This window comes from Chrysemys picta, chromosome 9 (assembly GCF_011386835.1).
Source record: "Chrysemys picta bellii isolate R12L10 chromosome 9, ASM1138683v2, whole genome shotgun sequence".
Taxonomy (NCBI): domain Eukaryota; kingdom Metazoa; phylum Chordata; order Testudines; family Emydidae; genus Chrysemys; species Chrysemys picta.
The window spans coordinates 49,895,806-49,920,635 of NC_088799.1; the positions used below are offsets into that span (position 1 = coordinate 49,895,806).

Sequence of the window (24,830 nt, forward strand, 5' to 3'; positions counted from 1 at the left end):
TCAATATTAACCTGTTTGGACGGGACTTCAAGCAGGTGGTCACTGTCAAATACTTGGGAAGCATCACAAACTGTGCCAGAGAGCCATGTTTTGGGCCATTCAACAGCCTCAGTGAAGACATTGGGACATCAATCTTGCTAGGAAGCTGCAGATCTATAGAACCATGGTTATACCAACTCTATTGTATGGCAGTGAAACATAGGCACTGAGGAAGGCTGACAAATGGTGGTAACGTTTTCATTTATTGTCATCTTCATCAGCTGCCCATATTAAATGGCAGGAATAGATCAGCAGTGAGGATAGTCATAGCTGAACCCAGCAAATGCCGCCCCAGCAAATGCCTCTATCAGCGCTGTTTTGGTTTATGGTTTTCTTGGTATGGACATATTATTAGGATGGAAGACCAAGGAATTATGAAGCATGTTTACCAATGAATGCTGTTACATGCCTGGGATCACGTGGTCACCAACATTTTCAGTGGCGCAATAAGATTGGCTGGATGCTCAGTCTTTGTCTATTGTTGTCTATTGTTGTTAAGGACCTAGTCAGAGAGTGATCCAGTTGATGCTCCATCTGCAAGGAAGCTACATCCTTTTGGGATTTGCCATGAGGATGATGACAGATCTTTCACCTTCCTGCTTAGATTATTCCCTTCCTTTTCTTTCCAACCATTTCCAGGTTTTTCACCCTTCTGCTCAGTCCTTTTCTCTCTGCTCCTGGATTTCTTCTCAGCCACTCACTCTTACTCTGTTTCCCAGAACACCCTTTCCTCAGTCCTATCAATCCTACCCAGTGAAGCCTCTCTCCTTTGTGCCAGCTTCTTCTCAACTAATTTATCCTTGCCCCTGCCTGCTCCAGTCTCTCTCCTCCCGCTATCCCTTCTGTCCATCCCTGTGCGTGTGCTTTGTCCTGCCCAGGTCAGTCCACTTTGTATCTCTACATGGTGTTTTTTCCCCAATTCCTTCCTGTGTACTCCGCACTATCTCTCTCTTGTTTTTGGGGTTGCCAGGTGTTTTTTCCTTGTTCTTTATGGAAACAAACTTGCTTTTTTTTAATCTGTTTAAAGTGTGATTCTACTCTGAAATGTGTCTCCATAAAAAGGCACCTTTTCACTCTGCAGACTTGCCCTTGTGCATGTTTGCTGTCCGACTGGCTTACTTTAGGGGCTAAAATAGATTTTTGCTGCTTTTTACACCCATTAAAACTAAGAGCCCCCCAGCTCTAGGACAGTGAGCATGATTCTCTTCCAGCTCACAGATCACATCTGTTATCTAAGCAGAGGCTGCAGAACCACCTCCTGCCCCCAGTCACACCAGGGCAACTCTGAAGACAATGAGAATGGTGCAGATTTAGCTGAGCTCAGAGTCTGGCTGGCAGAGCCTTTCCCGGTGATGAGGCAGGAGAATGAAAGACTCTCCAATCCCTGGCAGGACTGGCAGCTGGACAAAACATCTTGGTATTCTTACACTGGGCATATTTGCTCCAGAAGTCACTGAGGGTTATATTGACCCTTTAAGAGCTGCACTGCCCCAGGGGAATGCACCCTGCCTCTGCGCCTTGGCAGAGTGAGGGAGAGTGCCTATCCTTATGGGATGGAGCCTGTTCATCTGCAACCCACTCCCTTCCCATGGTTTGGGGCAGGAGCAGGGGAGGGAACACCAATTGCACTTGGCCTTTGTTTGGATTGTGCCAGCTCTGGGTGGAAGCTCCTTCTGTCCTCTCCCCACATGCTTCACACTTACATAATTTGACTTGCCAATAAACATGGGGCACCACCATGTCATTGTACTGTCAGAGCAGAACTGCGTTTTATGGAGAGCCTCAATGGTGACCTGCAAAGGAGTTTTGGAAAGTTGGGCTTGTGCTCATTTGTATTTGTGTATGATGGATTAAGAAGCCCTGAAAGGGATTTATCTTAGAAATACCAGGCATGTCCAGTCTGGTCTCCCTGGCTTTGCTGGAGATCTCCCCGATGTTTATTGTGAATTCTAGCACTCTGAAAAGCTGGGAGTGCTGAATCCCCTGTTAGCCACAGTGGCAATCAACAACTGAGTTATACAAGTGTTAAAGCAAACAGAGTTTGAAACGGTTTGATTAAAAACCCCGTCCTTTCTCCAGTTTGCTCCACTTCTACTTCCTTGATTCTTGTGATGTCACCATTTCCCTACTCTTCAGTCACCATGGAGCCTTCCAGCCTACACAGAACCTGAATTTCTCATGGGGAAAAAAACCTAAGCAGATAAAGTTAAAAAAACAGAAAACCCAGACACCTGTCGTTGCTTCATCATCCATCATAAAGCTGATAAATACCTATTGTTTTTTCTTTGCAGGTCACCTTTAAGGGTCAACAGTTCAATCTCACACCCAGTTAAACTCACTGGGAGGTAGGCCATTGACTTCAATGGTAGCAACATTGGACCCCAAGACAGTTACTGTTTTTTCCTAGGCTTTATTCACATATCACCAAATTTACTAGTTCTAAAAGGGAAACTCGTCTGTTCCTGTGTGTCTCTACTTAGCTGATAGGGAAAGATTGTTTTGTCACTGTGCCAAGTATATCTGCCATTTTGGAGCAGAGAGGTATTATTGCAAATGGAAATGTGTTTTATCCATCAGCTACAAGGCGTGCTTCTAATATGCAGTGAGACACAGTGACAGCTAACTGACTGTTCTGAATTGGATGTCAGTGCTGTTGCTGACAGAGTCCTCAATGCAAAGTTGAAGGAATGTTAATCACTCACGGCAGAATGGTTCTTCGTCCGATGTATCAAAAAACACTTTAGTCACTGGAGGATTCTTTAGCGTTAAATAGCTTTTCCACTTATCAGCATAATAACCTGTAGACCACAGTGTGAAAATTCAGCATTAGGTGACTGTACAAGACCAAATGACTGAAAAAAAATCAAGTTAGTGCTTGATTTATACTAAATTGCTTTTCAGCCACAAGGTGAATATTGCAATTAGTTACTGATAAAACACAGCATAGGCAATATCCCTAATATTCTGTATACTCATGTGAGTAAGCTAAGCCCATGTGTTAGTGCTCACAGGAATTAGGCCTAAATATGGTTTTTTTCTGTCCATCCCATATTTTAAGAGACATCCTTTTTTGTTTCTTGTCAACCCAAGTGTTGCTCAGTAGAACAATAATCTCCCTTACTTTGGAAGTTTATTTCTGGGAGCCCAGTAGATTTTCTAGAGGCAAGGTTTCCAAATGTGGGAGCCTAAAGTTACACTCCTAAATCTATATTTGGACAAGTAGAACAAGTGATCTGATTTTCAAAAGTGCAGAGCATTCAGCAGCTCCTGTTGAAGTCAGTAAGGGTTTAAGATGCTGAATACCTCTTGGAAGTACTTAGCAGGAGCATGTGCTTATCCCCCATACAGCTCCCCAAAGGCATGTGAATTCTGCTCTGCCCCCCAGAAAAATTGACAAGTTCTTGATTTGGCTGTTCAGTCGCCTGTGAGTGCTGATCTGTGCAGTAACTGTGATGTGAATGTACAAAGACTAAATGAAGCCACCAAATCCATTTTCACTTGTAACGTAAGCTAGGATTTATACCTACCTTTCCAGGTGTGAAATGGTGTCATCTCACCCACCCACCCCCAGAAGGAAGCAAAAGCTGTACGTGTTAAGGGATTTTGCAAACAGCTGTCCCATGAGTCCTTTGGCAACATGTACCAGAATGTTTGTTATAGGTTACATGGAGTAACATAGGGTACAGTGTGACAGGCAGCAGTATGAGTCCCTTGGATTGTTAAAAACCATCTCCAAAACACAACTCTTTTATCCACATTGGACACTGCATCATCCTTACCCAGGACGGGGCATGGCATGGGCTGGAAAGCCTCACAGCTGGCACATTTGCTGTTCCTGTAATCTCTGTATGTATCACAGGGGTATGCAGTGATGTTGCACCTCTCTTTCAAGGATGACAGGAACAGGAAAACAGACCTCTGATGGTCACATTTAAAATACTGTGATCCTTGTTGACACAAAGAGAAGGGATATTTCATTAGAAATCCATGTACGGCATGCAAAATGTTAGTGCAACAGCAAAACAGAATACACCCTGTTGCTGTGACAGTATCGTAACACAAGAGATGTTCACAGGGTCACGTTAAATCCTGTCCAGCATCTTGATGTGCTGTAAAGCAAGAAACTCTGAGCCAGCGCAGCTTGTGCAACTCGCACTATAAACCAGATGGAAGGATACACTGAGTGCTCCATACTGCTTCTGGGCTGGACACAGATTATCCCTCACTGCTTCTGGGCCAGAGACACTGATTGTTCCCCACTGGTTCTAGGCCAGAGACACTGATTATCCCCCACTGGTTCTGGGCTGTCAGCTGGGACATACCTGTTCCTACCAATGAACAAGGGCTTAGAATCTAAGCAGTTCAAGTAATCTAACTGCAATGGACTTTCATGAGACCAGGCCCAGAGTATGGGTATGTTTAAAAAAACTGTAAAATGGCACTTTCACACTCACCATACTGTCTGCTCCATGTGTACCTTCAAGTCATACCTGTCTACAGCCTACAAGAAGACTAGCCTACGGTTAGCACTGCAGAGCCACTGCTGGTATGCACAACTATGGATTCTACTCCACCTCATGAATTAGCCACCTGGTTCTTAGCTGGGGTTGTCACTTAGGTGGTGCATTCCTTTTGCATAAGCTCTTGCCATTCTTGGTAAAAGCTCTTATAGAAGCAACTGGTTCCATGGACTGTGCTGAAATACACAGCAATGTACTAAAACCTGCCGCAAAATGCCCACCTCTCCAATTTGGCATGCTAGTGACCTCAGAGGAACTGTAAGGAAGTTCTGTAAAAGACCTACAAACAGCAGCAGAGGGACTGAGGATGTGTGAGAAGAGCCAGGGCAAAGCTAAATTCCTGTGTGTGCTACCCTTGAAAAATGCCATAGAGCATTACAGAAAAGGGCAGTGATGGCTACACTAAGCAGCATAAGAGATCTGCACCTCTGAAGCAAAACAAACTTCATCCCACCATGAAAAGTCCTTTGAAAAACTCACTGCATGTTTCCATGGACCATGGCTCCTTAGTAAGGTTGTTGCCCAATGTATAATAGTTCAGGGCTTGGCATCTTCCCCCAGCACACATGCTGCATTTTTTCCTCTCAATGGGTGATTCTAGATGTCCTCACTGCCAGGTGCTAAAGCGTCAAATTGCTGTGTCTCAGTTTAGACATGTGGTTATGTGGACGTGATCTCAATGCCTAACCAGGGCAAGTAGAAATTTACACTGCAAAAACATTGCTATTGATCTCAAATGTAGGGGTTTTCTGCAAATTTCAGTGTTTTCTGTAGAATTTAAATTTTTGTTTAAAATACACGGGTTTATATTTTTTTAGTGCCTGACCAAACACACAGCAAGAGCCAGTACCTCTCTGAAGAGCTTATACAATAGAAGAGACTAGACAAAGGACGGGAAGGGAACCAGAGGCACACAAAGGGGAAGTGACTTGCTCATGGTCACATACTAGCTCAGTGGAAGGAACAGAACACAGGTCTCCTGAGTGCCATGCTGTCTCTCATTGCCAAGACATGCATTATTGCCTCAGTGTTGTCTTCTCCATTACACAGTTACACTGTTCTCTGCACTGGTTCTGGGGACTCATTGCTGCTAACACTTGTGCTTTCACACTGGATTTGAGTGAATTTGCTTTTTTTTTTTTAATAAAAAATCTCACATCTTCTAAATGTTTCTATACATTCTGATGGTAAACTTGCTCACTGAATTTATGCATGCAAATTTGTGGAACTAGGTGAATTTGCTCCACAGCAAAATTTGATCCCATTTGCTCACTTGGAAGAGAGCAGAAAATCCAGGATAAAACAGCAAAAGGTTACGGGTCAGATCCGCCTCTGGTACAAATCAGCGTGGCTCCCTGGACTTCAGTGTAGCAGCCCCCAATATACAACAGCTGGGGTTCTGACTTTTTGGGTTGTTTTTCAAAAAGTTGGGTTGTTTTTTTGTTGTTGTTTTTTTACTGTCAGCGAGTGTTTCCCCCACACTTCTTTAGGTGATTTGTTGAAAATATTTTGTCCTAGTTTTCCCAATGCAAAGTGTATTTCATTACCAGAAAATATTGTTTGTGGACAGCCAGGCTGATCGGTTCCTCCATTGGCATAGAAGTCTATGTGTCCTAAAGCTTCTCTGTAGCCTAGTCCTAATCAAAGAAAATATCATTTTTAGAAAGAGTCTTAAAGTGCCGGGAAAAGGAATTTCAGAAGAAGAATTAGGAACAAATAACAACATGGATTCCTTTAGCATTGGCAGTCTCAGCTGTGCAAGAGATTTAGTTTCCTTAATCTATTTATGCATCATTGAACTAAAAGACAATGACCCCGTTGCCATATTCTAGATAATGACATTAAATACCCACAATCAGACAATGTGTGTGACATGTGCATGATGCGTATCTGGGCCCATCACCTTCTGCAGAGAAACTGTGGGAGGGAAAAAGGGAAGTTAAATCTCTGTGGTTTTGTGCCCTTTTTAGGGAAGGAGTTTGCCAGGCCTTCAAGAAGGCAAATTGATGGTCCAGAGAGTGGTAAGCCTGGTCTGTCTCCATGTCTTATCCAAGGGTAGATCTTGGACCCACAGAGCACCTTCTAGAAACTGCTAACATCCCTTCTCCATGCAGGAGGAGAAGATCCATGAGTGGATGGTCCCCTCCATGCACAGATATGGGCCAGGGCTTGATCTCATGCAAGGAGGTGGATTCTGAACAGGATCCTGAAATGAGTATGAGTTAGTGGAGCTGTGCGAGAACAGGGTGATGCTGCTTTGTAAAGGTGAGACATAGCCATTAGCGTATGCTGCTGGAATCTGGCAGATGGGTCTTGAGTGCCGTGGAGGAGAGTGATGCAGTAGTCCAGGTCAGTGCTTCTCAAAGCCGGTCCACTGCTTGTTCAGGGAAAGCCCCTGGCAGTCCGGGCCGGTTTGTTTACCTGCTGCGTCCACAGGTTTGGCCGATTGCTGATCCCACTCGCCGCGGTTCGACACTCCAGGCCAAGGGCGGCCAGCACATCCCTCAGCCCGCGCCACTTCCCGCAGCCCCCATTGGCCTGAGACGGCGAACCGTGGCCAGTGGGAGCCGCAATCGGCCGAACCTGCGGACATGGCAGGTAAACAAACCAGCCCGGACCACCAGGGGCTTTCCCTGAACAAGCGGCGGACCGGCTTTGAGAAGCACTGGTCTAGGTCACAGAAGTCAAATGTATGGGTGAGGAGGAACTGAGGGGGGGAAATTACCAAATGGTGATGGGTTGATTGGCGACAGTGAGGGAAGAAAGGTTCAGAGTCCAGGATGATGCCAAGGATACAGATTCACCTGGTGAAAGTATTCCTGGCCCAAGGAGAATAATAAAGGCAGGCAGAATAATGCAAAGCTGTGTAATGCCTCCCAGCTGAGGACCACAGGGCAGGTTACAAGCAGCCATGGATTTTTATGTTATTAACACTATGTTGAAGGGAATGAAAAGGTTAGGCTTTTCAAGTTGGTGTCCAGGGCCAGCTCCAGGCACCAGCCCACCAAGCTTGTGCTTGGGGTGGCACCTGGAGGGGGCGGCGCGGCGCGGTGCTCCGGCTCCAGCCGCCGGGGAGAGTGGAGCCACAGTGGGCTCGCCGCCCTCCTCCCGGCGCTCTGGCCACTGGGGAGAGCGGAGCCCCGGCCAGGCTCTCCGCCCTCCTCCTGGGGCTCCGGCCGCCAGCGGAGCAGCAGCAGGCTCGCCGCCCGCCCCCCGGCGCTCCGGCCGGGCTCGGCACCCTCCCCTACCATGCTGGGGCGGGGGCCTTTTTTGCCTTGGGCGGCAAAAAAGCCAGAGCCGGCCCTGGTTGGTGTGATTGGCTTTTGCTATTTTAATTCCTAGCTCCATTTCCTTAGTGACCTGTGACCCACCTGGAAGAGCTGACTCCGAGGTGCTACTGCACACGAGGGTGCTCTCCCTTTGCCAGCTTACAGCTGAAATCCTTGCACTTAGTGAAACACACGGACCGCTCTGCCCTCCCTCTCCAGGGGCCATAATGCCTCTCCCCTGGCCAGCAAAGCAAGCTGTATCCCATGGAGGTCTATAGAAGCACACATGTACCTTGTGCAGACCTGGCAACTTCCAGTGTACCCTCGGGGGCTGTGCAGCTCAGCGCCACCCTTTGCTATGGGCTGTGCCCATGTGGCACCAGTCACAGTCCTCTGGGTTTGGCTGTTGAGATATGTCCTGTTAAACCAGTAACGCAGCAGAAATAGCTGTGGGGTGAATAGTGACCCATTTTCTGAGCTATGCAGAATGGGACCGCCCCCCAGCCTGGGCGTAACCCTGTGATCTGAGTTAGATCACTGCCCCGTACAGGCACAGAGCTCCAGCCAATGAGAGAGGAGCCTATGCATTGCCTCACAGTAGCCTTCTCACTCCTGCAATCCAAGTTAGTTCCTGGATTTCCATGTAATGAAACACAGAGAAGGAAGAAATGAAATATTACCATCAATATCAGAATGAATAACATCAACAAACTGGGCATCTGTAGGATCTAACCTTTCCTCAGGGGGTTTCCCATTAAATAAGGGGCCTGCTGGGTCAAGACCTGAAATGCAAAATCATTATTATGGCATGATTGTAATGTGGTGCTATTTAAATGATTCTCTATATCCTTGTGAATGGATGGTCTCCACCCCACGCTGGATACAGCACACTTAACACACTGGGTTAGCATCTGAGAACATGCACACTGTTACAGAGTTTTCCTTCCCTCCTAGTGAAGTACAAAATATTAGCCTCAGTCTGAGCCTCTTCCTTAGCATAGGTTCCTAGGGCTCCTCCTAAAGACCTCGCTGTCCCTACTCAGAGTTCCTTCTTCCTCAGAGAGGCCCCAAGGCAGCTTATGTTCCTGGCATGTGGCTGACAGGGCCAGGGCTGGCTCCAGGTTTTCTGCCGTCCCAAGTGGTGGGGAAAAAAAAAAAAAAGGCCAATCGGCAGCACTTCGGTGGCAGCTCTATCACGCCACTCCATTCTTTGGCGGCAGTTCAGCAGCGGGCCCTTCACTCCCTCTCTTCCTCTTCAGTGGCACTTTGGCGGCAACTCAAAGAGGAAGAGAGGGACTGAGGGACCCGCCGCCGAAGACCCAGCCGTGCCGCCCCAATAGTGGACGGAGTGCCGCCCCTTTGTATTGGCCACCCCAAGCACCTGCTTCCTTAGCTGGTGCCTGGAACCGGCCCTGGACAGGGCTCACCATGAGGGCTAGTTAGCAGAAATTACTCTGCGTCTCCGTTTAGGGTTCTTGCGCCTGACATTGTTGCATAAGGTCTAACAGTGATGTAGTGCTCCATGCATTCAGAACACAGGACTGGCACTCACTCACTAACTAACTGACCTACACAGCACTCCTGGGAGCTCACTACAGAAAGTATTATTCAGTGTTTGGGTAAACTGAGGCAGAGAGCTGAAGTGATATGCCCAAAACAGGAGCAGGGATTGAGAAAGGGGCTTACCTGTTATTCTCCCAAGTTTGCCATTATACATCTGTCCCACAAACCCAGAGATATGCGCTCCAAGACTAATTCCTATCATATAAACAGAGTCAAGCGATGCTCCATCGGCCTGCAATTTAAAAATGTCCATGATGATAGGTTACAGAAATGTTAAGCACATAAGAAAGATCAAGAGGAGGAAAAGGCTATCCAGCTGGTTCCAGGGAGAACGTAAATAGCCCATCGTAATTTTACCTCCCAGTACTTCTCTTGTCCCAACACAAATGGAGGTGTCTTTTGAGACATAATACCCAATGCAAATTCCACTGAAACGAGCCCCCTTTCATGCTCAACACCCTTTGGTGATGTGAATCTGATAGCTAAACATTTCCAGGCCATGACTGTGTTTCCCTGGGACAGCGATTATGCCTGGAATAGTGTCTAGTGCGTGTGGCTGCTATGGCAATACCAATAATTAATAATAAACCCCAATTGCCAGCATGTGGTTTCAGAAATGTATTTGCTAATTCAAAGATCCTAATGCAAGTTGCTGCAGCCCACGGCCTCCTGCAACTGTTAACTAATCTGTGCAATATGTCACAGGTGCTCACGTTAGTCTGGTCCGCCATAAAAATGTCCTGCCCTGTACACTTCTGACACATGTTCTTCAATCACACCAGTGTTCCCAGTCACCAGTTAGCCAAGTGAAATCAATAAGACTGAAACAATCGTATAATATTTGGTCAAAATAAGAATGTAAAATAACATTTAACACCTTAAATAAAGTAACATAATATTTTCATTCACTTTTTTTCACTTTATCTGTTGGGACCCTGATGTTTCATCAGAAAAAGATTGCTCCGAGTTCAGAAGGTGATAATCATTATGTGGGTAATGAGAGGACAGGGAGCCTGTTGGGTGTGCATAAGTTTGAATGAGTCACCAGTGTCATAGTTACCAAGACGAGGCTATCTTCTATTTGCAGGGGGAGTGTAGCTTAGTGGAACACCTTCTCATCCCGATCTGCACAGAACATTCAGCACTCCTCTTTACGTGGAGAGACCACATGTAATTCACATGTAAAGCGCATGTAATTCAGTGTTATACGGTCCTTACAATCATCTTATTCATATTTCCTCTGCCATTCAAGTTGGTAGCTTCACATTTAAAACCATTAATCCCTGGATGTGAATTGAACTCAAGTATAGTCTCAGGGACACATTTTTGAAGTGGCTGCGACCAAATCTTTACTTTTAATTGTCCAACTTTAGGCACCTAACTTTTGGGAATTCGAGTTTAGGGAACAGTGTGGAGGTGCCTCCAAACTCCAACTGGTACATGCCAGCTTCTTGTTAGACATCCAGCTGCCTAGTTTGTGTGTTCAAATGTGCACCTGCAAATCTGATTTCCGGGGCACTTGAAATGTATGTGCCTCAGATTAGAGGCTTTTAAAAAAAAGTTTAAACTGAATGAAGCTGTAAAATGTTAACATGCAAAGCCAAAGTAAAGATTTTGGCACTACATATATTTGAGTTTACAGTAATTAATGCATCTCTTTAAAGAACAATTTGCTTTCCCTAAGATTCTGCTGTAAATACTTCTTTTACTCCATTAACACCGTCACAATTATTATAAACATGTAACTTACCAACATTTTGTCTATAAATGTCTTCAAGAATTCAGCAACTTTCTTAGTGTTGCTAGAAGCCCTGTGATAGAGCAGAGTCGTAGCCCCGCGATTCCAATCTACAATGATTATGTTGATGTCTTCCACAGAGAGCAAGAGATGTACTGCTTTTTGTATCCAGATGGGGGGAGAACCTGTGGGTCTGTACCCATGCACAATGAGGATAGTTTTCTTGGTCACGTTCAGATACCTGGAACCAGTTGATCTGAGTGTTTCAGCACAGTTCTGGTTTTGTCTTGTGTAGAGCATTAGTTTCACTTTCAAGTCTGTGCCAGTCAAAGCACTGCTTATACTGAGACCTGTAAATGCAAGACATCCTTCTTCTGTACCTGAAAACAGGAGATGGCAGGTCATTATTAGTCAGATTAGAGATAATAAACTTCTCTGCCTTTTTCCCCATCAGCCCAAGCAAGACCCCATCGCCAGTTCCATCCCTTCGGGTCACTCATTTCCCTCTTCCCCCCGCCCATCATTTGTACTACTGGGGCCATCATGGGAACTCAGTTTTAGCTGCAGCATTAGGATGAGAGCCTTGGCCTGGAGCCAGCATCACAGCTCTCTCAGACTTCTGGCCATCATCTTTCCACTTTCTTTAGCTCTATGTATATACCTGCTCTGTTCATACAGAAGCCCCTGGCATTGGCCACTGTCAGAAGACAGGATACTGGGCCAGATGGACCATTGGTCTGACCCTTTATGGTCGTTCTTATATTCTTATATGTTCTGAACGGCCCATAGGACTGACCAAAGGCAGGCATGGGACACAGACACTAAGCCTCTTACTGCAGCTCACAAGAGGCCACTGTTAGGCCCAGGAAGGCCGGGCCACCTGCTTGTCATGGAGAGGCCCAAGAGCACAATGAGGTGTGGTTAGGGTGGGGCCTCACCTGAATGTGCATCCTATACCCCAGTTGGCTGAAACAGATTCCTAAGGTGGAGGATCTTGCATCACCCCAGAACCAAATCTACCTCTGACAAAGAAAGATGCCTCCGAAGCCAGCCCAGTGACCCGCTACTCCTGTGGACAGCAGGGACATCTAAGGGAAGAATGCCCCCTGTGAAGTGTGAATGCGTCCAGGGCTGGACCATGGAGATGCGTACCCGTAAGAAAGCTCCCAACAGATTGACAATGCCGGTCTGGGTACAAGGGACTCCTAGGCTTTGGGTGCAGCCAGTCAGTAGTTCCTGCCTCCCTGGCTGGGGAAGATGGCATCCCAAGAGAGACAATCTGCACACAGTGCATGCATGATGACGGAAAAGCCTACCCCAGCCAGTGGTTACAACTGACTGTGGGCTCGCACACAGAAACCATACCTGTGGCTCTGGCTGGACAACAGGCCTACTCAATAATAGTGGGACGAGATTGGCCTTTTTTTCAGCAAGTCATGAATGAGCTGACCAGCCAGAGGATTATGGACTGGGACCGATCCCTTCGCACAGAAGACGTGGGCCTAGCAGGACTTGAGGGCCCAGCAGATCTGGGAGAGGAGACCTCGAGAGCAACCCAACCAAGGTCAGAATTGGAGAAGGGGAAGATATCCACCCTGGACCTAGGGCTCCTACTGCAGGTAGGAAACTTTGTTCAGGCACAGAGGGATGACCCCACATAGAGCTGCTCCCACAAGCAACTGACCTCTGTAAATGGAGAAGTGACGGAACCTTGGTACCTGGAGCATTACCCCCATTTTGTGCTCAAGAAAGAGCACCTGTATGGCATTGAGAAAGACCAACAGTCTGGGGAGACGAGGACACAACTATCAATGCCACACAAATACCGCCAGCCAGTGATGCAACTCACACATGACATCCCTTGTGCTGGGCATTGGGGGTGGGAGAAGAGTCTGTCATGGGTAATGGCCAACTTCTATCTTGGCCTCCATAAGGAAGTGAGGAAATACTTCTCCTCCTGCCAGCCTGCCAACTGTCCATCGGCAGCAGTACCCCAAAGGCTCCCCTAGTTCCTTTGCCACTGATGGAGACACCCTTTGAGAAAATAGGAATGGATCTAGTCAGGTCCCTAGAGAAGAGTGCCTCCAGGTACCAGTACATCTTGATAGTCGTTGACCGTGTGACCTGGTATCTGGAGGCTCTTCCCCTTCACACAACAAAGGCAACCGCGATTGCACCAGAACTTATGAAACTTGTTTCATGTGTGGCGTGCCCTCATGAGATATTAACCAACCCAGGGAGCAGCTGCACCTCGCAGACTATGCAAGAGCTGTGCTCTCTTTTGAAGAGCAAATCCTTGAGAACTTCTATGTACCATTCACAGACAGATGGTCTCGTAGAGAGATTTAACAAAACTCTAAAAGAAATGCGAAAGCGCTTCATCAAATCTGACTCAAGCATTGGGACCAGTTGCTTCCACTACTCTTATTCCCCATAAGGGAGGTCCCACAGGCCTCTATGGGATTCTCCTCCTCTGAACTAGTGTATGACCATGCGCCTCAAGGTATCTTAGATTTGCTACATGAAGGCTGGGAGGAACAGGACGCAAATACCGTCAATGTGACTCAGTATATTATTCACCTAAGGGAACATCTTAAGCAGCTGGGTTTATTTGCTAGTGAAAATCTACAGAAGGCACAACAGAGAGAAGAACAAGGTTATAACTGAGGGGCATGGCTGAGTACTTTCCAGCTGGGACACTGAGTCCTATTATTGTTACTGTCAGCTAAGTCTAAATTAATGGCCTGTTGGCAGGATCCTTTTGAGGTAGCTAGACAAGTAAGACTGGTCAGTTATGAAATCTGGTTACCAGGCAAAAGAAAAGAGATCAGAATCTACCATGTGAGTCTTCTCAAGCTCTGGAAAACTTGGGAAGCTTTGCTGATGACTCCTTTCCCTGTGAGACCCGAATTAAGCCCTCAAGTTCATATCTGCCAGGGGTCGATACCTGTGGTAGTAGGTGTGGGACTCTCTCCTGGTCAGAGACCACAACTCTCCCAAGGAACTGAGAACTTCACTCATGTGTTCTCCTCAATATCTGGAAAAACCCAGCTAGTGAAACACTACCTGGAAACAACACCTGGACAATAAGCTAGGGAGAACCCTCACCTTTACTGCAGAAAATGTGGGACATTGCCTGTACTTCTTCCCAGACTATCTTAAAAATGGGAGAGTGATGCTGGCATCTGACTCTTTCCCAAGCTGCAGGCATTAGCTAAGAACTGACAACCTTTTGGCTGGAGACCAGACGTATGTTAGTTTTGCTTAAAATAAGTATTAGTCTTATAAGAATGTAGTTAGTGTTTAGACTCTATGAAATGCTTGTAAGTTGCTGCACACATTAATCTCACTTATAATACCTATACCCCATGTTATAAGATATATTTAAATGTTTGCTGTTACTGTAAACTGCCTGTCAGGAGAGAAGCATTCCCAAGTATGAAATACTAGTTTGCCACTGGTGTTATCTCCTGCCTAGCAAAAGAAGAGCCATAGACACCAGACAAACCATTGTGGCAATCAGAGGGCAAAAGACTTTGTTGATTCCCCCCACCCCCGACCCCGCATTAAACTCTGGGGGAAGGGAATAAAAATCCCTGACAAGAAGAAACTGTGTCTTTTGGGCTATTTAAACTCTGAAGGGCCAGAGATGCTAAACTGAAGCCAGAGATCCCCAGGGTCTGCCTCCTGGGTCTGCCCTGAAAGACACTTTGAATTGACAGGTCACTACAGCTCTGTCACTCCTAGGATTTAGGTGGTAACTCATTGGTGTGTGTGTGTTTGTTTGATTTAACCTGTAAATAACTGACTTACTTCTTTTTCCTAGTTAATAAACCTTTAGATAGTTTATTACCGGATTAGCTACAGGCGTTCTCTTCGGTGTAGGATTGTACCAACTGATTTGGAGTAAGTGACTGGTCTCATGAATGGTCTCAACCTGAATGTGGTGATTTTTGGTGTAAGTGACCATTTATCACTAAGTCCAGTTTGTCTGGGTCACAAGATAGCCTGAAGAAGCTAAGGGGACTGTCTGTGACTCCATGGAGAGATTGTTACAGTGATCCAGGAATTCACATTTGTTACAGGCTTGGTGAAATCTAATGATACAACACACCACCAATTTGTTTATTTTTTTGTTTCATTTTTTTGCCAGTCTGCCCTGTGGTTGTCACTCACAGTCATGAGCCACTTTAGACAGTGTGATAGGGGGTAGTTGAATAGTCCAAAAGTGAGTAGAGGAGCACCATAATTCTGGTCCCCCAACCCAACAGTTTGATTAGTTTTTGCATTGTTTTCTGTAAAGTTAACTGCATTTTGAAATTCCATGCTTATCCAATGTCATGAGAGATAAACCACTGGAGAAGCTGGGACCTGTGGGATAACTTAGTACAATCAAGCTCATGAAGGAATATTGACAAATCCCTTTATCCCCCTTACCACCTTTTCGACCCCCTCTGGACACTTGTCATTTCAAGACCATGCCATTTGAACTGTATAGGACTGTGACAAACTTTCAGCAGCTTGTGAATAAAGTTCTCAGCCCACTATCAATATGCCACAGCCTACATGGATTATATCATTATCTATAGCTCCATGGGGAAGAGCCCCTACTACATATGAAGGCAGTATTAAGACCGTCGGGTTAGGCTGTGAGACCAGCTTCCTATAGTGAAGTATATTAGCAATCATGGAGGTGACCTTTCTAGGATACCACATAGGGGATGGACTTGTGAAGCCAGTAATCGATAAAGTGCAGGCTTTAAAAACATGCCCAGTCCCCAAGACAAAAAAGCACCCGAGGCACTTCCTGGGCCTTGCCAGATATTAGCAGAGATTTACCCTTAAGTTCACTTAGATTGTGGCTCCCGTAACAGACTTTATAGAGGGTGCTAACCCCTGGATGATCTGATGGGATACGGACTGCGAGAAGGTTTTTAATACCTTGAAGACATGCCTTTGTCAGGCACCCATCCCTTTTAATCCCAACTTTTCCTGAGAATTTATACTCCATGTGTCAAGTATCAGAGGGGTAGCCATGTTAGTCTGGATCTGTAGAAAGTGACAAAGAGTCCTGTGGCACCTTATAGACTAACAGACGTATTGGAGCATACGCTTTCGTGGGTGAATACCCACTTCGTCTGACAAAGTGGGTATTCACCCATGAAAGCTTATGCTCCAATATAGTCTGTTAGTCTATAAGGTGCCACAGGACTCTTTGTCGCTTTATACTCCATGTGGAGGCTCGGGTGGAGCCTGGATGCTGTGCTTTCAAGGACTTCGCAGGCTAGGAGCACACAGTTTTGGATTTAAGTAGAAAATTGTTCCCCAGGAAGAGGGCCTATTCCATTATTGAAAAAGAGGCACTGGCAATTAAGTGAGCCATAGAGTCTTTCAGGTACTACCAGCTAGGACTGGAACCCCCGTATAATGCAGTGGTAGCTCACACTCCAACCGTACAGGTTCAGAGTACAACAGCATGCAGAGAAAGACCACGCCAATGCTGAATTTTTTTCAAGGGAATTTGAAGAGGTGGACATTCTGAACCAGAAGCCCTTTTCCATCTTGATGGGTGGGGTGTGTGATGGAGCATGCCTCCATCCCAATCAGCAGAAGACTAACGAGCTCCTCTGGGCTCAACCAGTACCAAACAGGCACACCTGCAAGCAAAGCTTGTTCCAGTTGGGGGGAGCAAGCTTCAAAAGAGAGCTTGTCACAGGAAGGGGTGGTAACCAGGAAGAAAGTGGCTGTGCCTCAGAAGCAGCTGTACTCTTGAAGACTGGCCAAGGAAGGAAACAGCTGACAAGCCTCCCCCACCCACAAGGACTTTTCAGACCCAGGACAAGCTGATCACTGCAGGATAGGGTGTGAGACCATCATGTATAAACAAGACTTTTATAAGGAAACTCAGTGACTGAACATCCCCTTAAGTGGGAGAACCCCACAGCTGTGAACTCAGGCCTTGGCTACAGTTGCAGATGTACAGCGCTGTGAGTTAAACCTGACTTCATGGAGCTGAGTAGGGAGAGCGCTGCAGTCTGTCCACACTGACAGCTGCCCAGCGCACTGTCGTGGCCACATTTGCAGCAATTGCAGAGCTATTGGGAGCGGTGCATTATGGGCAGCTATCCCACAGAGCACCTTTTCCCATTCTGGCGCCGTGGGTTATGGGAAGGGGGCGTAGGTGCGGGGCATTCTGGGTCCTGTCCCAATGCCCCGTGATGCATCACTTCGCATCTCAGAAATCCCTTTGTTTCCATCCACCTTTGGCGCCATCTTTCAACAGTTTCTGTGCAGTGCGATCTGTCTGCGGGAAATGGAGCCCGAACTGCTGAGGCGTATGCTGACTTATCTCGCCAGCATGTCACGTTTGGCTGTCGAACTATTCCTTAAGATCCAAAGTGACAGTGAGAGTGAGGAGTCCGACGATGCTATCGAGCCGCGTAACACATACGACACGAAATTGCTTGTGGCATTCACGGACATGCTCAGCACCGTGGAACGCCACTTTTGGGCTTGGGAAACAAGCACCGAGTGGTGGGATTACATCGTCATGGAAGTCTGGGATGACGAGCAGTGGCTGCAGAACTTTCGGATGAAAAAAGCCACTTTCATGGGACTGTGTGAGGAACTTGCCCCCACCCTGCGGCGCAAGGACACGAGATTGAGAGCTGCCCTGCCAGTGGAGAAGCGGGTGGCTAGTGCAATCTGGAAGCTGGCAACTCCAGACAGCTACTGGTCAGTCGCAAACCAGTTTGGAGTGGGAAAGTCGACCATTGGAATCGTGTTGATGCAAGTTTGCAAGGCCATTAATCGCATCCTACTCAGAAGAACCATGACTCTGGGTAACGTGCAGGAAATAGTGGATGGCTTTGCACAAATGGGGTTCCCTAACTGTGGAGGGGCGATAGATGGGACGCACATTCCTATTCTGGCACCACCCCACCTAGGATCCGAGTACGTTAATCGGAAGGGTTATTTCTCTATGGTTCTCCAGGCACTTGTGGATCACCGTGGGTGTTTCATTGACATTAACACAGGCTGGCCCGGAAAGATGCAAGATGCACGCATCTTTCGGAACACTTGACTGTTCAGGAAGATGCAGGCCGGGACTTTTTCCCCAGAGCGGAAGATCACGGTAGGGGAAGTTGAAATGCCCATTATGATCCTTGGAGATCCCGCTTACCCGTTAATGCCGTGGCTCATGAAACCCTACACAGGGAGCCTTGACAGCAGCAAGGAACGGTTCAACTACAGGCTGAGCTGGTGCTGAATGACTGTGGAGTGTGCCTTTGGCCGTTTAAAGGCCCACTGGCGATCTCTGTATGAGAAGCTGGACTTGGCCGAAAACAGCAGCCCCACAGTTATATCCGCGTGCTGTGCCCTCCATGATATTTGTGAAGGGAAGGGTGAAAGCTTCACTCAGGCATGGACCTCTGAGGTTCAACACCTGGAGACTGAATTTGCACAGCCAGAGCAAGGCTATTATAGGGGCCCAGCATGGGGCTGCAAGGATTAGGGATGCCTTGAGGGAGCAATTTGAGGCTGAAAACCAGCAGTGATATCTGGTGCCCTGCAAGGGAGTGAAGTGCAGTAGTTCCAATCTTTAGGAATCAGTGTTTGCTAAGCAGACAAGCAAACTTGTAGTGCCTGTTTATTTCCTGGGCTAAGGAGTCTTTTACTTTATGCAATAATAAAGAATGTTTTCAAAGCCAAAAAATCCATTTATTGAAAAGAAAAAAAAATATTTATTGAAAAGAAACAAGGGGGTGGAGTGGGGAACGGTACAATCACAGATTCGCGTATGTCCTGTCTGGTGTGCTGTGCAGTGAGTGCTGCACTTCAGGATAGCTATACTGCATGGTGATGGGGGTTGAGTGCAGAGGGTAAGGTTGTGGTTTTCAGGGCTGGGTGGTGAAGATACGGTGTTGGAGGCAGCGGGTGGCGTGAAGAACATGGAATTTGGGGAAAGTGGGTTGGAGGTGACAGTGGGGCACAACGGAAAGAGTTTTAGGACAAGGGCTGTAGGGGGGCGGGGGGCGTTTGCGTTTGCGGTACTGCTCCTCTTTCTGCATGGCTACGAGCTCTCTGCATGGCTACGAGCTCCAGGATGCTTATGAGCCGATCAGTGCTTTGCTGCCGGTGCGCGGTGCTTTGCCGCCGGTGCGCTGCATTTTCCTGGCGGATCCTGCTTTCTCTCTCCCTCCAGTTCTGTGCTTTCTCATTCTCTTTACTAGATTGCCACATCACTTCTTGCAGCATGTCTTCTTTGCTTTTTCACGGTCTCTTCCTGAGTCTTTGCAGTCTCTGAGCAGGCGATAAGAGGGACAGCTGAGGACTCAAGGTTGATGCAGCTGTATAGGCAAAATGCAACATTTAACAGAGGCAGCATTGTTTATACCAGACAAAGTAATGATTCCCCCCGCACTTAAGGAGTAGAAAACACACAGGGTCTACACAATAGCATAGTTTTCCCATCCGAAACAGAGCACACATATCCCACGGGAGCCTCAAAATGGTGAGTAAGGGGGACTGATTGTTTCAGGGCTGCACTGTCCTCTGGGTTTCTGTGCCTTGGGGAGAGCCAACAGCTTCAGGGGGCACCTACACTGAATACTGTCCCAACATTTTCCACAGGAGTTCATCCTGGACGATATCTCGCTGCTGAGGGTGACCTGGGAAGCAAGGGAGGGTCTTCTACTGCAATGCGGCTTCCACCCTGGCCCATATGCAGCTTGCCTGTGTGCAGCAATGGTCCCCCCGCCCCTCGCGGCACAGTGGCGCGGACACGTTAGCCTGGCTGGGACAAGGACCACGGTGGCTCTCCCGATAAACCTGCGCAAGCGCATTGCACACATTCTGGATGAGACATTCAAGGAGATTACCGAGGCCGATTACCGCGATGTGATAAACCACATCAATGCACTATTCCGCATCTAGGCATGCATGCCTAACCCTCCTCTCCCAAAGAGCCCGCACCGAAAAAATTCCTTCCCGAAAAAAAAGAAAACGCTTACCAGGAACCGGCTCTTCTGTTTGTCCTCCACCAAGTACCGGCCGCTGCGACTGGCTGTCTTCCTCTGGGCTCGAGAGGAGCTCCTGGCTGCATGGCTCCAGGGATTCTGGGGTGTCTCCATCCGGCCCACCACCATCACTCCCGTTTTCCTCCTCCTCCTCTCCTCCCCCCCCCCCACCGGCTCTGAAGTGTCCATGGTGGTGCTCGGAGTGGAGGTGGGGTTAACCCCAAGTATCGCATCCAGCTCTTTGTAGAATCGGCAGGTCGCGGGGGGAGCATCCAAGTGGCCGTTTGCATCGCGGGCTTTGCGGTAGGCACGCCGCAGCTCCTTCACTTTAATCCTGCACTGCAGGGCGTCCCGGTCATGGCCCCTTTCCATCATGTCCTTTGATACCTTCCCGAAGGTATCGTAATTCCTACGGCTGGAGCGCAGCTGGGACTGTACAGCTTCCTCCCCCCAAACACTGATGAGGTCTAGCAACTCGCCATTGCTCCATACTGGGGCTCGCTTGGCGCGTGGAGGCATGGTCACCTGGAAAGATTCGCTGATAGCACTGCACTCCACGCCACGCCGGGTTGAGCAAACAGGAAGGGGATTTTTAAAATTCCCGGGGAATGTAAAGGGTAGGTCACATGGTTGGTTACCTGAGGCCAGGGCAGTAGAGTTTGAACTGATGACCAGAGTGGCTAGAACAGGCATTGTGGGATACTGCCGAATAATTCTGGAGGCCATTCACAGCGCATTGGGCAGCCACACTGGCGCTGCAGTGGGAGCGCAATACTCTCTATTCCTCTCAGAGAGGTGGAGTACATGCAGCGCTGCAACCACGGAGATACAGCGCTGCAAATGCCTTGCCAGTGTGGACGGGGAGTGAATTACAGCGCTGGGAGCGGCTTTACAGCGCTGTAACTCGCAAGTGTAGCCAAGGCCTCAGTCGATCACAGGCCCTGGTCTAACACCTATTGAAGTCATTGCCCTCAGTGGGCTTTGGATCTGGCTTCTAAGGAGAATGCTGCTATACAGCTACCAAGTTATGTCTGCCTATAGTTGGAGTATGGCCTAGAGGGGAATGCATAGCTAAGTGCCTCATTACCAGGATGAGTATTGGCCTTAAACCATCTTCTCTCAGACACGCCCACTTTCTGCTCCATCTTGTCTTTTTTACCCCGTTTAATTAAATAATAATTAATTAATAGCTTTTCTATGGTGCCTTTCTTCTATAAATCTCAGAATCATTTACCAAGGAAGATACGCATTACTTACTCAGATGCTGAGTGTACAAAGACTTGCGCCTGTGTTAAAGAACGTATGTGTGTGCAACTTTGCAAGTCTGGTGCCTTAGGGTACGGCTGCCCAGCCACAGCATTGAGCCTCCCAGCCCAGGTTGGCAGACTTGGGCTGCAGGGGATCATGCTAGCGCTCTAAAAATGCTGTGTAGAGAGTGGTTTGAAGGTGTAGCTCAGGTGGTGGGTCAGGCTCTGAAGACCACCCCTTCCCTAGGCCTCAGAGCCCGAGCTCCAGCCCAAGGTGTAACTTCAGAGTGCTGTCTACACCGCCACTGTTGGAACGCTAGCATGAACCCTGCTAGCCCAAGGCTGTCGACACAGGCTGTCGTGGGATATTCAGACATATCCTTAGACTGTACGTTCTTTGGTGGGAAAGGCACACTTTTCAGTGTAGCACCTAACACAAGGGGGCGCCAGTCATGCCTGGGGTATCTAGCTGCTACCCCAATACAAATAAATACATTCAATTGTATTTCTTCTTATAAACATCATCATCACAGTTGTAAGGGAGCAGGCAGGAACTGGGCCTGAGAGTTCCTACGACTCAGTGCAGAGCACTACACCTATTGCTTAACTTTATTCGCGCCTACCTGACCTGTAGCCAGTGCTCAGACTTGCTCAGGCAAGCATTTTGTTGTGCACAACAGTCACCAGATCTAGATCTGACTCATCAGCCTCTGTGGCAGAGGATGTCTGTTAAAGATCAGATCCATGTTTGCTAATAAGTAGCACAGGAAATATTTTAAAAGCCTTGTAATAGCCACACTGAGACTACTAGAATGGTGCAAACATGATTAATACAATCAGACTAATGCTACAGGCTGGTGAGACTTTCAGGACCTTCTGAGGAATGTCGACATGTGAGAACTAGTCAGTGTCAATTATTTTGCTCTAAATGCTGACAAGCACAGTGAACCCTTAACCTACTTGCTTTGGACATGGCTCTGAAACTTCAACACCATTTCTCCAATGTAGTTCATAGTTCATCAGGATTTAACTTTATATACAATGAGAAAAACCAAAGATAAGGAGCGCTCTCACCTGCATACTGAACATGTCCACACCCACATTCTTGAAGAAGGGTAATTACGTTTTTTAAACCTCCCCAGGTGTCTCTTTTCATGCGTACAGCCAAGAGGTGCAATAGTTTTGTTTTAATACTGCTGGTGCACAAAGAAATATCTGCATTTTTAAAGGGAATTTAAAATATCTTTCCTTAAGGGCTTGTGTTCACAAACATTTGGTTCATGACAAGCTGGCGTGTGTATCTACCCCACACTAGCCTGCCACGGATTTACTGTCCCCAGGGACGGTCCCTTCCAACACACATTAACAGTTTGTTATTGTACGTTGATCTAGCTTTCTTTGAAACGGAACTAGATCAAAGCACATTAACAAATGGTTAATGCCTGTCAGCAGGGTCCATGTGGACAGTTAGTCTTCAGCAGGCTAATGGTGGGCAGATTCACACCCCAGCTTGCCGTAAACAAATAAATTGTGTACACAAACCTTAAGGCCATAATACCGTGTTAGTGTTGGTATTTTTATATTATACAGTAGTGGGCTAGTGAGAGGCAGTATAGCCTAGTGGGTTGGGCACCAGACTAGCAGTCAGGAGACCTAGGTTCAATTACCAGCTCTTCTGCTGATCTTGAATAGGTCATTGCTCTCCCTGGGCCTCAGTTTCCCCTTCTGTAAAAAGAGGGATAAAGTAAAATTCTTTGAGAGAGCTAGTGATGAAAGGTGCTGTATAAGATTATTACTGCTAGTATGTATTTATCAAACCCAACATGTGAAAGATGTCAAGATCTCTGAGACTCCTGGGAAACCTTGAGATAGCTGAAATATCCATAGATATTAATAAGAATATTTAGATTTTGTTTGAAAACACAAAACACAGGTGTTTTTCCTCCCAGGGCTTAGAGGTGCAATATTACAGACTATTAGCAACCCTCTGCTGTTTGTTTACAAGAGGCCCTGGGAGTAGTTGGCTTATGGTTATAAAGGCTTGTTCTTGAGCTGGATGAGAGGACTGTCAAATGAAGTTGACTGGTTTGTAATAGCAAACGCCAAATCATACACTTACAAAATTAATAGACTTTTAAAACCTTCTTATTTATCATGAATTATTGCTGCAAAAAGATAATCACAATTAACAATTGTAATTTCTAATGTATAGTACTTACACAAGAAGTTTATACAAAGTGGCACTAAGATACAATTACTCATTCTGTTTTTACATATTGAACTGTATACTCAGTATACTGTATATTGAAAATAATCTTGTGCATCTAACCAGTATATTTTACTCCAAAACCAAAACAATTAAATATCAGCATTTCTAATCTAAAGGCTAAATATGTTCATGCTACTATGACGTCTGAAAAGTATGTTTTATTTGCTGAGAAAATCAAAACAACTGTTAAATTTCTTACCTGCCCTCACCCTGCACATCAAATAGATGAAGAAGAAATACAGCTTCAGCATGTGGAATAGGTAAGTCAATCACCATGTAACATCCTCGTTCAAACAGAGAGAAGAGTACTGCAATTCAGGGCTTCCACAATTTCTTTACCATGTGTTTGCTCGCTTTCATATAACCACTAAACTGCCTACTCAGGTGGTGTCGGTAGGTGTGGTGACAAGCAGGAAGTTAATATACAAGGAATAGTCCTTAAACTCTCAAATCCAGGCCTGTACTTCTTTAAAGGGTGAGGCAGTTTCTAATCTTACAGGGTTATTTCTTTTCATTTATTCTGATCTGGGGAATGACTAAGCCAAGCCATGGCAGTTGTGTAATGCATATTGAATAGCAGTTTGGTTTGCTGTGTTGAAATTAGGGAGATTATTGCAGGTCTCTTTTTTGCCTTTTGCAAGGAATGCCAAAAAGGCACCAAAGAGTACAGTTGTTTCTGCAGGTCTGATACACACCTGGCAGGACCAGCCTTGGCTTCACACGATCCTTCAGCCCCCTATGAAGACATCCCCTTGACTCCATTTCCCTATAGCATGCCTATCCTCACCTATCTCTTAGTGGCCTGAGACCAGCCTCCCCTGCTGTGAGGCTGTGTCCCTTCTAGTGGCTGACCCTCCTGCGTACACACTTTGGAGCCAGGAGAGAGTCCCAAAGCACAGAATTCTGAGCAAGGGAGGACACTTGCAGAATTCAGTCTGTGCTGCAGCCTGCAGCAGGGATGTGACACTCATGGATCTGGCAGCCCTGTCTGCAGGGGTCAGTCCTGGGTCCGGTACTAGTCAATATTTTCATTAATGACTTTGATAACAGAGTGGACAATATGCTTATAAAATTGGCAGATGACACCAACCTGGGAGGGGCTGCCAGCACTTTGGAGGACAGAATTCGAATTCAAAACAATGACAAATTGGCGAGTGGATCTGAA

The 24,830-nt window shown here is 46.9% G+C and overlaps 1 protein-coding gene across 7 annotated transcripts in view; it reads right to left on the reverse strand.

Annotated features, from left to right (window-relative positions):
• Window positions 1-24,150, reverse strand: part of LIPH (lipase H) — a 33,854-nt gene extending 9,704 nt beyond the window's left edge. Inside the window, exons 1-8 of one of the 7 annotated variants that reach the window (XM_065556184.1) lie at window positions 23,865-24,150; window positions 23,064-23,121; window positions 11,142-11,509; window positions 9,515-9,623; window positions 8,509-8,610; window positions 6,107-6,196; window positions 3,819-3,986; window positions 2,742-2,837 (exon numbers count right to left, since the gene is read on the reverse strand). In XM_065556184.1, coding sequence (XP_065412256.1) covers window positions 2,742-2,837; window positions 3,819-3,986; window positions 6,107-6,196; window positions 8,509-8,610; window positions 9,515-9,623; window positions 11,142-11,429 — 853 coding nt within the window. In that variant the 5' untranslated portion in view covers window positions 11,430-11,509; window positions 23,064-23,121; window positions 23,865-24,150. The remainder of the gene's footprint in view (window positions 1-2,741; window positions 2,838-3,818; window positions 3,987-6,106; window positions 6,197-8,508; window positions 8,611-9,514; window positions 9,624-11,141; window positions 11,510-23,063; window positions 23,122-23,864) is intronic. The other 6 variants (XM_005308677.4, XM_065556182.1, XM_024110584.3 and 3 more) reach the window with 6 other exon arrangements.
• Window positions 24,151-24,830: the final 680 nt, after the last annotated feature.